This window comes from Nomascus leucogenys, chromosome 11 (genome assembly GCF_006542625.1).
Source record: "Nomascus leucogenys isolate Asia chromosome 11, Asia_NLE_v1, whole genome shotgun sequence".
In the NCBI taxonomy this organism is placed as follows: domain Eukaryota; kingdom Metazoa; phylum Chordata; class Mammalia; order Primates; family Hylobatidae; genus Nomascus; species Nomascus leucogenys.
The window spans coordinates 43,339,516-43,353,561 of record NC_044391.1 but is presented as its reverse complement, the minus strand read 5'-3'; the positions used below and the strand labels follow the sequence as shown (position 1 = coordinate 43,353,561).

At 37.9% G+C, this 14,046-nt stretch overlaps 1 protein-coding gene across 1 annotated transcript in view; it reads right to left on the bottom strand.

Annotated features, from left to right (window-relative positions):
* DNAH11 (dynein axonemal heavy chain 11) overlaps window positions 1–14,046 on the bottom strand; it is a 363,940-nt gene that overhangs the window by 49,977 nt on the left and 299,917 nt on the right. Inside the window, exons 66-67 of the mRNA XM_030822211.1 lie at window positions 11,032–11,236; window positions 1,141–1,305 (exon numbers count right to left, since the gene is read on the bottom strand). Of these exons, the coding sequence (XP_030678071.1) occupies window positions 1,141–1,305; window positions 11,032–11,236 (370 nt within the window). The remainder of the gene's footprint in view (window positions 1–1,140; window positions 1,306–11,031; window positions 11,237–14,046) is intronic.

Here is a 14,046-nt window from a genome sequence, read left to right as displayed (position 1 = left end):
TGTATTAGCCTCTGGGTACATTCAGAGAGATAATTTAAAAAGAAAAACCACCACCACCATCAATCAACATATCAGTTTTACCCAAGGCTCAAATATCTATTTCTTCTATCTAGGACTACTGCTGGTCCCATAGGATACAGTATTTTCCCCAACGTTCTCTATAGAGTTGACTCATAATATTTGTGTATAAAAGGAAATAAAATGTAGGGCAGAGAAGGAAATCACTACATGGTGATATATTAAGAAGATAGGAAGACACATTTTAAGAGACAATTAGAAGTTAACTTCAAAGCTACGTTAATTTACTTAATTGTTCTAACTTTACCATCTCAGGAGCCACCTAATATTCACTTACTTGAAAAGATAGAGTAATTTGAGATTCCATTTCCTCGCTCAATTTAAGACAAATATAAAGGATGTGTAGTGACGCAGCTTCTGCTGGGTAATTAATAGATTACTTAGTAATAAGGATATTCCAGAAAGCAAATAAGGGTCTAATTCACACTGAAACAATGGAATTTTAAGGGTTAACGGTCATTTGTGAAAGTCCAAAGTGCACATCACACATAAGGCATACTGGGACCCATGTTGGACATTAGCAGGAAGCCTGTTTAATAAAAATTTCTACTGGCTTTTAGGAAATGTCATTTTTCCTGGGGCGAATAGTACATTTGAGTACAGCAGGAGATTATCCTTTGCTCAGTATCCTGCCATGGCAGGCCTGTAAACAAAACTTTCACTCTAAGAATTTCTTTAAAATGTCCAACAGCTTGGAGAACCTGCAAAGAAACCGTAGAACATGAGTTTGGAAGAGCCGGATGCTAAGGCTTTTCAGATTTTCGCCATAGAAGCGAGCAGGCCTCAGCTTTCTTCACATTTGGTCACCCAGGAAAAATAATAGCCGGACATTGTCTAATTTGAATGAGATCTCTATGGAATTAGGAGAAGCACACATTCAACCATCTCCATCTCCATCTCCATTTACAATCCCACACAGTCCAACTGAATTATTATTAAATCACCTGAATTCCACAGGCTGGTCCTCTTAGAGGAATTACCAAGTCTGATTACATTGCCCACCCCATGTGTCTCATTCAAACAGACCATTAGAATCTGCCAGGCAGCCTCTGCCCTTCCTACCTTGTGCTCTATCTCTGCCGCGGTGGCCTTTGTTGCCTCCAATCTCTCTACCAGTTTGGTGTCATCCAGAAAGCTTCCCTCTGCCGCAGAAAGGCGCAAAAGGAGATCGTCTTCCAGATACTTGAGCTCAATTTTAAAATCATTTTGGTGCTTTGTCAATACCAACTAATAAAAACCAAGAAAAGTGTGGGAAATGGTGGTTAAGTATTTTTTTTTTTTTCTGAGAGGAAGTCTTGCTCTGTCGCCCAGGCTGGAGTACAGTGGTACGATCTTGGCTCACTGTGACGTCTGCCTCCTGGGTTCAAGCGATTCTCCTGCCTCAGCCTCCTGAGTAGCTGAGATTACAGGTGCCTGCCACCACATCCAGCTGTTTTTTTGTATTTTAGTAGAGACGGGGTTTCACCATGTTGGTCAAGCTGGTCTCGAACTCCTGACTTCAAATGATCCACCCACCTTGGCCTCCCAAAGTGCTGGCATTACAGGCGTGAGCCACTGTGCCTGGACAAGTACATGTTTTTAAACTAGAGTTTCCTTAATCACAAATTTCATGAAATCAGTATATAATAAAACACCCTTAACATTAAAACCATACCAATCATAATTTTTACAAATTCTTTAAAAAACTTCAGAAGGTATGTTAAGATCTAGTTGCACTCCAGGGCGCAGAGTATAAGCACTTACAATAATTTAACATCATGAACCACAGGAAGAATCTGTTTAAGAAAACATCAGAAACTTCTGGTTTCTGCTCAGACATATAAAGGCTTAGAAGTCTCATTTCCGTTCTCAAAATAGGAAAAAAACTAATCAACAATTCCTCTTACATATATCAGAGAACGGAGGTCACATGGCAAATTGCCATCCTAAAAACAGGCAAACACAGAAAATCACAGCTTCTCGGGAACACTGATATGTAATTGGCTAATTGCTGAAGGTAGAGCTTGAGTTAAAACTTCAGGGGGGCCCAGTCTTCGTAGTCTCTACAATTCTTTGAGTTTTACCTCCAGGAAACGCCATCAGGTTCTTACAGTGGAGGTCAGATAAAATCTACACCAGCTCTGGGCTAAGGATGGGAAAAGTAACCATTACGACACAAGCTCAGAGGGAAAGTAACCATTTTAAATATGTCCAGAACTTTCTGTTCTCCTTAACAAAAGCCTGCCCACAAGGGAAACTACTTGGCCAGTGCCTAATACGGCCTGGATGTATTAGCCTGTTCTCAAGTTGCGATAAAGGACTTCCTGAGACTGGGTAATTTATAAAGAAAAGAGATTTAATTGACTCATAGCTCTGTATAGCTGGGGAGGCATCAGGAAACTTATAATCATGGCGGAAGGGAAGCAAACATGTCCTTCTTTCCTTGGCGGCAGCAGAAAGAAGTGCCCAGCAAAGGGGGAAAAGCCCCTTATAAAACCATCAGATCTTATGAGAACTCACTCACTATCACAAGAACAGCATGGAGGAAACCAACCCCATGATTCAGTTACCTCCCACTGGGTCCCTGCCACAACATACGGGGATTATAGGAACTACAATTCAAGATGAGATTTGGGTGGTGTCATAGCCAAACCATATCACTGGGGAAGGGCAGACTTCCTGTCCTTTAAAAAAGGCTAAGTAACTCTTCTGAAGGTCATATCCCAGTGATTCAGGGCTCCTAAAAAACCCTTAGATTTAATTATAAGATAAAAGAATGCTTCCCCTCCATAATACCTTACCAACACATTGACAGACTCCAGTATAATATCAGTGGATTATAACTGAGAGATTTGCAAAGCACAGATTCTATTTAAAAATCAGTTTTCAGGGAAACCTAAAGACAACAAGGGAGACAAAAACAAGGACACCAGGTAAAACTGAAGCTACAATGAACATGAAACACAGCCTTAACTCCTAGCCTCAGCAATATAAAACCTCACACTAAACCGCTATTTACTTTTGTGAGTTATCTAATACATCATGTCTGGTTTTCAGCAAATAAGTACAAGGTATACTTAGAGGCAAAAAAAAAAAAAAAAAAAAAAAAAAAAACGAAAGAAGACAGAACACAAACCTCAGAACAAGACTCAGATGTGGCAGAAATTTTGGAATTATCAGACTGGGAGTTAAAAATAATTACTTAATGTGCTAACAGGTTTAATGGAAAAGTGAACACCATGCAAGACCACATGGGCAATATAAGTAGAGTTAGAAACTCAAAGAATGAAAAGGAAGTGCTAGAAATAAAAAACAATGCAACAAAAATGAAGAATTTTTTTTCTTTTCTTTTTTTTTTTTTTTTGAGACAGAGTCTTGTCTGTTGCCCAGGCTGGAGTGCAGTGGCGCCATCTCGACTCACTACAAGCTCCGCCTCCCGGGTTCACGCCATTCTTCTGCCTCAGTCTCCCGAGTAGCTGGGACTACAGGCTCCCGCCACCACGCCCGGCTAATATTTTGTATTTTTAGTAGAGGCGGGGTTTCACCGTGTTAGCCAGGATGGTCTCGATCTCCTGACCTTGTGATCCGCCTGCCTTGGCCTCCCAAAGTGCTGGGATTACGTGCGTGAACCACCGTGCCCGGCTGAAGAATGTTTTTGATGGGCTCATGAGTAAACTAGACACAGTGACAAGAATCAGTATGCTTAGACATATGTCAGTAGATACTTGAAAAAAAAAGAATAAAAATTAAAAAGGAAAGAATATCCAAGAACTGTGAGATGCTTACAAGGAGAAGAAAGAAAAAAATGAGCAGAAGAAAGATTGGAAATAATAGTAGCTAAAAATTCTTCAAAATTAATGAAAGATACCAAACCACAGATCCAGGACACCCATAGCACATTAAGCAGGATAAATCCCAAAAAATCAACTCCTAGTCATTTCATATTCAAACTGCATAATATCAAACACAAAGACAAAATCTTGAAAGAGTCCACAGGAAATAAATTACCTTACCTATGAAGGAACAAGGATAAGAATTACATGGAACTTCTCTTGAGAAACTATGCAAAAAGGAGAGTTGAGTAAAATATTTAAAATGTTTAAGGAAAAAAAATCAACAAATAATTTTGTATCTTATAAAATTATCCTTCAAAAGTAAAGCGTAATAAAAGCTTTCTTAGACCAAGAAGACTGAGGGATTTTGTTGTCAGTAGACCTGCCTTACCAGAAATGTTAAAAAGAAATTTCTTCATAGAGAAGAAAAATGATACAGATCAGAAACTCACATCTATGTAAAGAATGAAAGAATACTAGAGGAGGAGTAAATGAAGATAAAATATGTTAATTTACTAATTGAGCTGTCTGTTCAAAACAGTAATAACAGCAATATAGTCAGTGATTATAACTTATGGATAAATGAAATGAATGACAGCAATGTTATAAAGGATGAGAGGGAGGAAATGAGAATAGTCTATTAAAAGATAACGGCATTACCAATGAGGCAGTAGTGTTATTTGAAAATGGAGTTAGAGTCTGGGCACGGTGGCTCATGCCTGTAATTCCAGCACTTTGGGAGGCTGAGGCAGGTGGAACACCTGAGGTCAGGAGTTTGAGACTAGCCTGACCAACATGGCGAAATCCCATCTCTACTAAAAATACAAAATTAGCTGGGCATGGTGGTGCATGCCTGTAATTCCAGCTACTCGGGAGGCTGAGGCAGGAGAATTGTTTGAACCCGGGAGGCAGAGGTTGCAGTGAGCCGAGATTGTGCCATTGCACTCCAGCCTGGGCAACAAGAGTGAAACTTCATCTTAGAAAAAAAGAAAAAAAAGAAAAAAGAAAATGGAGTTAGATTAGTTGTAAATGTATATTGCAAATGCTAAGGTAACCACTAAAAAATTTTTTAAAAGAAATACAATTTATATTGTACTTATATATAGCAATATATTTTGCTAAGAGAGAAGAAACACTGGAATCATATAAAATGCTTAAAACCAAAGAAGGCAGAAGAGAAAGGAAAAGAAAAATTATTATAAATACAAAATACATACATTATATTGTAATATATAAATATTACAGCTATATATATATATAGAGAGAGAGAGAGAGAGCGAGCACGCAATATATATAGCTAAGACAGAAGACACTGGAATCATAGAAAGTGCTCAATTAAAACCAAAGATGGCAGAAGAAGAGAAAAAGACAAACAAAACTAGTGAGAAACAAGTATGATGAATAAAAACCAATAAAAATATGGTAGATATTGATCTAATTATAGCAACAATCTCTTTAAATGTGAATTATATTGACATAGTAGATAAAAAACAAGACCTAACTATCTACTGTCTATAAAACCCACTTTAAATATAAAAATTAAAAGTAGAGAGAGAGAGAGAGAGAGAGAGATGGAGAAAGATACACCATGCTAACACTAATCGAAAGAAAGCTAGGGTGGCTATATTAAGACAAAGTAGTTATCAGAATAAGAAAAATTAGTGAGAACAAAGAAGTGCATTACATAATAAAAGGGTCTACTCTCCCTGAAAGCATAATAATTTTTTTTTTTTTTTGAGACAGAGTCTCACTCTGTCACCCAGGCTGGAGTGCAGTGGCACAATCTTGGCTCACTGCAAGCTCCGCCTCCCGGGTTCACGCCATTCTCCTGCCTCAGCCTCCCGAGTAGCTGGGACTACAGGCACCCGCCACCACACCCAGCTAATTTTTTTTTGTATTTTTAGTAAAGACTGGGTTTCACCATGTTAGCCAGGATGGTCTAGATCCCCTGACCTCGTGATCCGCCCCTCTCGGCCTCCCAAAGTGCTGGGATTACAGGCGTGAGCCACCGCACCCAGCCGAAAGCATAACAATCTTTAATGTGTATGCACCTAATAATGGAGTGTCAAAATACACAAGGCAAAAACCAAGAACTGCAAGGAGAAATAAACAAGTCCACGATTATAGCTGGACAATTCAAAACCCTTATATCATAACTGACAGATCCAGCAGGCAAAAAATCAGCAAGGATATAGCGGAACTGTGCAACATCATCAATCAACTGGATTGAATGTCACTGACAGACTACTTCATCCACTTACAGAAGAATATACATTATTCTCAAGCTCACATGGAACATTTGCCAAGATGGACCAAGCAACACACCAAAAAGGTTTAAAAGAATAGAAATCATACAAAGTATGTTCCGGACCACAACAAAATTAAATAAGAAATCAGTAACAGAAAGCTTAAAATTCAAAAACATTTGGAGCTTAAACAACACAGTTTAAAATAACACATGGGTCAAAGAAGTCTCAAGAGAAACTTAAAAATATTTTGACATAAATGCAAACAAAAATACAACATATCAAAATTTGTGAGATGCAGCAAAAGCAGTGGTTAAAGGGAAATTTATAGCATTGAATGCATATATTAGAAAAGTAGAGAAGAAAACCTAAAGGTATTTATCTAAGCTTTTACCTTAGAAAATGAGATAAAGGAGCAATGTGAACCTAAAGCAAGCTTATGAATACATAATAAAAATCAGAGCAGAAGTCAGTAACATTTTAACCAGAAAATCAATAGAGAAAATCAATAAAATCCAAAGCTGATTATTTGAAAGGATCAATAGAATTTATAATTCTCTAGCCAGACTAGCCAAGAGACAAGAGAAGGCACCGATTACTAGTATGAGAAATGAAAGAGGGGCATAAATACCAATTCCATGAATATTAAAGGATAATAAAAGAATCTTATAAACCATTATATGCTTACAAATTTGATAACTTACATGAAGTGAGTTGATACTTTGGAGGGCAGAACCTACCAAAAATACATACATAATCTGAAAAGACCTATATGCATTAAATAAATTAACTCAATAATTAATAACCTTTCAAAACAGAAAGCACCAGGCCCAGATGATTTCACTGGAAGAAAAGAGTTAAGGGAGAAATAGTATCAATTCTCTACATTTTTTCTAGAAAATAGAAGCAGAGGGAACATTTCCTATCTCATTCCATAAGGCAAGCATTACCCTAAGACCAAAACCAGATAAACCCATTACAAGAAAAAAACAAAAAAACTACAGACCAATATCTCTGATGAGCATAGTTGTGAACATCCTCAAAAAATCAGCAAATCAAATCCAACAATGTACAAAAATAATTAAACACCACGACCAAGTGGGATTTACTCCAGGTATGCAAGTCTGGTTCAAAAGTGAAGTAATGATATATAACAAGCTAAAGAAGAAAAATGTAGTCATATCAATAGATGCAGAAAAAACATTTGATAAAATTTAACAGTAATTTAATGATTAAAAACTCTCAGCAAATTAGAAATAGAGGGGAACTTTCTTAACTTGATAAAGAAGATCTAAAAGAAGAGAATCATAGCTAACATTGTACTTAATGGTGAGAAGCTAGATGCTTTTGCCCTAAGATCAGGAACGAGGCAAGGTTCCACTCCTATTCAAAGTTGTACTAGAAGTCCTAACTAATACATTAAGACAGGAAAAAGAAATAAAAGGTATATGGAATGGGAAGGAGGAACAAAAAATTGTCTTTGTTCACGCATGACATGATAATCTATGTGGAAAATCCCGAAGTATGAACATAAGGTCTCTTGCAACTAATAAGCAGGTGAACAGAGTTGCAGGATACAGATTAATATACAAAAGCCATTGCTCTTCTATACACCAGCTTTAAACAATTGGAATTTGAAATTTAAAACACAATGCCATTTACATTAGTACCAAACAACTGAAACACTTAGGTATAGATTTCACAAAGTATGTTGAAGATCTGTCTGGAGGACTAAAAAACTCTGATGAAAGAAATCAAAGATCTAAACAATGGAGAGATATTGCATGTTCATGAATAGGAAGTCTCAATATTGTTAAGCCATTCTGAATATTGTTAAGCCATTATTGTTAAGTCATTACTTTCTGAAATTCAACACAATATTATTCAAAATATCTCTACATTATTTTGTAGATATTGAAAATCTGATTCTAAAGTTTATATTAAAAAGCATAAGGTCCAGAATCATCAAAAATACACAGAAAAACAAAGTCAGAGAATTGACACTACGTGGCTTCCAGACTATCAAGCTACAGTAATCAAGGCGGTGTGATACTGATGAAAGGATAGACAAACAGATCAATGGAATGAAATAGAGAACCCAGAAATATGAATAGATCCACAGAAATATGGCCAACTGATCTTTAACAAGGATCAAAGGCAATTTAAGGGAGAAAATATAGTCTTTTCAACAAATGGTGCTGAGACAACTAGATAGCCACATGCAAAAGAATGAAGGTGGACCCCTACTTCACACCATGTACAAAAATTAACTCAAAATATACAACAGAGCTGAATGTAAGAACTAAAACTACACAACTCCTAAAACATAAATCTTCATGAACTGTCAGTTAATGATTTCTTAGATATGATACCAAAAAACAAGCAAGAAAAAATAGATAAATTGAACATTACCAAAATTAAAAACTTTTGTGCTTCAAAGGACACCAACAAGAAAGTGAAAAGACGACCCGCAGAATGGGAGAAGATTTTTATAAGTCACAGATCCAGTAAGAGTCTGACATTCAGAACACAAGAACTCCTGCAACTTTTTTATGCTAACATAAAAAAAAATACTATTTTCTTATATGGTCTGGTGGTGCCTTGATTACAGACACGGTCCCTGATCCAGCTTCGCAATTAGTGCACAAGGCAGCAAGCCCGTGGTCCTTTGAACTCTGACTTGGTGGATGACTCACTCCTGGCACGTTGCAGTTAAACTGAATGTGAGCACATTTGCAAGGAGGCCTCAGGGAACCATATCCACTCATACCCAGCCTTGATCTCATGGCTGTCTTTGCCTACGTGGCAACTGCTGCAGTGGCAAATCCAAGTAAAGCAGCCTCACACAGAGTATGAGCATGGACCAGAATTTCTTGCATGGCTTAGTAAAACATGGATTGCTGGACCCCCAACCAGAGTTTCTCATTTAGCGGGATCTGGGATGTGGCCAGATAATTTGCATTTAAAGTGTATTTGTATCAGCACCAGCTGATGGTGATGCTGCTGTTCCAGGACCCCCAGTTTGAGAACCACTGATTTATACCAGGGTGGCAATCGTTTTCTGGAAAGGGCCAGATAATAAATGCTTTTGGCTTTGTAGGCCATTAAGGTATCTGTTGCAACTACTCACCTCTGCCATTATAGTGCAAAAGCAGTCATAGACAATATGTAAATATATGAACAAGTCCGTTTTTTGTTTGTTTTTGTTTTTGTTTGAGACAGAGTCTTGCTCTGTCCTCCAGGCTGGAGTGTAGTGGCACTATCCCGGCACACTGCAACCTCTGACCCTGGGTTCAAGTGGTTCTTGTGCCTCAGCCTCCTCAGTAGCTGGGGCTACACTTGCGCGCCACCACGCTTGGCTAATTTTTTGTATTTTCAGTAGAGATGGGGTTTTGTCATGTTGGCCAGGCTGCTCTCAAACTCCTGGCCTCAAGTGATCTACCCTCAAGTGATCCAGCCTCAGCTTTCCAAAGTGTTGGTATTACAGGTATGAGCCACTGTGTTTGGCCATGGCTGTGTTTTAATAAATTTTATTAACAAAAAGAGGTGGCAGGCCAAATTAGGCATGGAAGCCACAGTTTGGAGACCCCTGATTTATACTAAGAAAAAGCATTCTAGCTTAGTTTTTCAAAATATGAATAATGTTGTTCATCTGTGTGAAGAAATCCTTTCAAGTTCCAAAATGTAGGCCATAAATCTCTAACATCTGAAATATAAATCCTTGTTTTAATTCTTAATATATCTCATTTAAATTTTTGAGACACACTATTGCCAAATTTGCCCAGGTTAGCACATAAATTCTTTTTATTTTTCACATCACCGTTTCAATATTCAAATTTATTGTTAGAAAGCTGGGCACAGCACGGCCGGGCGTGGTGGCTCATGCCTGTAATCCCAGCACTTTGGGAGGCTGAGGCCAGAGGATCACAAGGTCAGGAGTTTGAGACCAGCCTGGCAAATATGGTGACACCCTATCACTACTAAAAATACAAAAATTAGCTGGGCGTGGTGGTGCGTGCCTGTAGTCCCAGCTACTCGGGAGGCTGAGGCAGAAGAATTGCTTGAACCCAGGAGGCAGAGTTGCAGTGAGCCAGGACCATGCCACTGCACTCCAGCCTTGGTGACAGAGCAAGACTGTGTCTCAAAAAAAAAAAAAAAAAAAAAAAAAAAAGGCTGAGCATGGCATTCCCTTATAGTTTTTAATCTGTGTGTAGTTATATGCCTTTGTCTTCTTTTACTTGCCTTTTATCTTTCATTCTTCACTAGTCCTTATGGAAGTATATCTACTATATCACTTCCTCACCCCTTCTTGCCAAAGAACTAGCTTTTTTATTTTGTTAATCTTTTCTATTTTCTATGTCAGTATTTTCTGATTTTATCTTTATTATTGCCTTTCTTCTACATTTTAAGGCCATGTTGTTTTGTTTTCTGTATATAACACTAAATTTAATTATTTTCAGCATTGTTTCTTTATATACTTAGGGCCATAAATGTCCCTTTGAATACTAGTCGTAACTAGCTACCAGGTCCTTAATTTTTCCAAGCTTGCTTCATTACACCTCTTTTTCATTCTTTAGCCCAGGCTAAATTAGTTGATTACATTCCAACCTACCTGGGCACATACCTCTATTTTACATGACTCGTGTGCCTCTTTGTTTGCCCTCAAACAAGATCCAGAGCCACCCTATCTCCTACTTGTGGCATAACCGCAACCATCTGGCATTTATGAAGAGGAACTTTGAATGGTTTAACTTTTAACATGTATACTTATTTTTCCCAATTAGATTGCAAGATTCTAGAGGCCAAGAATCCTATTTTATACTTCTGTGTCTAGCACTATGATTTGTGCAAAGCAAGTGCCAACTAAGTGTTGGCGGTGACGTAAACATTTTTACCTTAAGTTTCTCCAAATCTGGCCTTTCAATACTGACAACCTCTGCCAGCAGCTGGGCTTCTAGACCATCTTCTGTGACTGTGAAATTGAGGAGAGTTGTCTGAGCTTGTAATTCCGGCTTATAGTGAGGATTTGCCAATTTTGTGTGGAGGATAAGGCGAAAGTTCTCGTTAAATTCACATTCTTTATCTCCAATCCTGATATACCTAAATGGAGCAAAACACAGACTTTCATGAGACTCCTATGACCCATAACTGATACTAAGGTGTCATTCCATTCCTGTATTCTTATAATGGACCTTGGCCAGAAGCTCAGGTGATTGAGAATTTTTCAGCTGCTCCCAAATGTCCTAAAGTACAGCAGGATCAGCAATCACCCATCAAATCTCTATATGATTTAGTTTCCTCATATGTGAAATATTGACAATAATAGTACTCACCTCATAGTGTCACTGTAACAATTAAATACAATCATATAAAAGACCTATAACAACAAACATTGCTTTTATTATTATACAGTAAGTCCTTGATGTAATTGATAAACTTGCAAACTGTGACTTTAAGCAAAACAACATACGAAGAAACCCGTATTACCACTGGCTAACTGATATAAACAAGAGTGAAGTTCCTATGGCATGTTCCTGGTCACAAAAACATCATCAAACTTCTAAATAAAGGCCTCAAACACTTCTAATATTAAACACTGAAATAAATGTGAGCTACACATACATTTAAAAAGGTTAATAAAAACAAGATAATTATTTACTCAATTTTTGGTGCATTAGTGAGAAATGGTGGGCATAGTGGGGGTAGGTTAAATTGAGAAATAAATGTGTACAAAGCAGAAAATCTTAAGCAGCACCTCCTACCACCACACAGTTCAAAAGCAATGACAGATCTGGCAGGCTTGAGAAGGGCTTTTGTAGTGCAATGTTTAGTGTCATGCATTTGTATGATTATCGTCTAATTTACAAATTTTTATTTGACAATAGTTTGTATTCACTCGTTCATTCCTTTTCTAACCCACTGATTCCAGTTCAGGCTCATGGGTGGCTGGAGACTACCCTGGAAGCTCAGGGAGCCAGGTGGGAGCCAGCCCCGGACAGGATGTCATTCCATGGCAGGGCCACTCACACCCCCCCACACTCACTCACACTGGGACCATATAGACACTCCAGCTCACCTAACGTGCACAGCTGTGGGATATGGGAGGAAACAGGAGGACAAGAGAAAATCCAGGCAGACACGGGGAACGTGTGCAAACTCCACACAGACAGTGGTCCCAGCAAGCAGGAAGTGATTTTTTTTTTCCCTCATCAACATTAGCATGAAAGGATGTTATTTCAGGGCCAGCTGTACTTTCTGTGATTAAATGTACATTAAATGCTGCAATTCTTTAAGGATAAGATAAAATGTGTATGTATGTGTTTATGTATATCTGTATATATATGTATAATGCATCTTAAGTATATAAGTATTTAATGTACTTATATATGTTAAATAACGTATTAAAATATTTTATTCTTATAAAGATGAAATATTAAAAACATATTCTTTTTTTTGTGTGTGTGACAGTGTCTCACTCCTTCACCCAGGCTGAAATGCAATGGTACAATTTTGGCTAACTGCAACCTCTGCCTCCTGGGTTCAAGTCATTCTTGTGCCTCAGCCTCCTGAGTAGCTGAGATTACAGGTGCATGCCACCAAACCCAGCTAATTTTTTATATTTTTAGTAGAGATGGGGTTTTGCCATGCTGGTCAGGCTGGTCTCGAACTACTGACCTCAGGGGATCCACCCACCTTGGCCTTCCAAAGTGCTAGGATTACAAGTGTGAGCCATCTCGCCCAGCCCCAAACGCACACATTTAAAAAATTATAAAGACACATGCACACGTATGTTTATTGCGGCACTATTCACAATAGCAAAGAGTTGGAACCAACCCAAATGCCCAACAATGATAGACTGGATTAAGAAAATGTGGCACATATACACCATGGAATACTATGCAGCCATAAAAAATGATGAGTTCATGTCCTTTGTAGGGACATGGATGAAACTGGAAAACATCATTCTCAGTAAACTATCGCAAAGACAAAAAACCAAACACCGCATGTTCTCACTCATAGGTGGGAATTGAACAATGAGAACTCATGGACACAGGAAGGGGAACATCACACTCCGGGGACTGTTGTGGGGTGGGGGGAGAGGGGAGGGACAGCATTAGGAGATATACCTAATGCTAAATGACGAGTTAATGGGTGCAGGAAATCAACATGGCACATGGATACATATGTAACAAACCTGCACATTGTGCACATGTACCCTAAAACCTAAAGTATAATAATAAAAATAAAAACAAAAATAAATAAAAAAATATAAAAAAATAAAAAAATAATAAAAAATTACTTTCCAATACTTTCTGCATGGCTTCCTGTAACTGCAAATCCTTGGTTGCTTCAACATCTCTACTTAACCCTTTGCTCTGAAAATTATTTCTGTAAATAGTCACTAGGCTAATTCTGTTCAAAACTCCCAGCTTAATTCATATTATTTTTTTAATTTAAGGGTACATAGTAATTATATGTATTTATGGGGTACATGAGATGTTTTCATACAAACTTCATGGTCTTTTTCCTGCTAGGAACCTGCTATGAGGATCTAGTAAAGGGGGAGCTTTCTAATGCATGCAAGACACAGGGAAGCCAAAACCACAAATACTGGAACTTCTCAAAGTGGCCTAAGCTGCTTAGAGTGAAACTTCTTATGAGGCCTAGAGGCATGGCTGCAGCAAAGAGTCTCTGCTCAGTCTTCTATTTTACCTTACATATGAAAATTTTGGATTCTTCCTTCAATATTAAGTGTATAAAATATTTAAATTGTATAGATGTCATCATGATAGAAAATTAGCCAGAGCCCAATTATTTTAATTGAAATTATTTTAAATAGCCATGAGAAAAAAGTATCTATTGCCTAGCTCATTGACTTCCAGGTGAGAGGTTGTTTCACTGAATTTGTC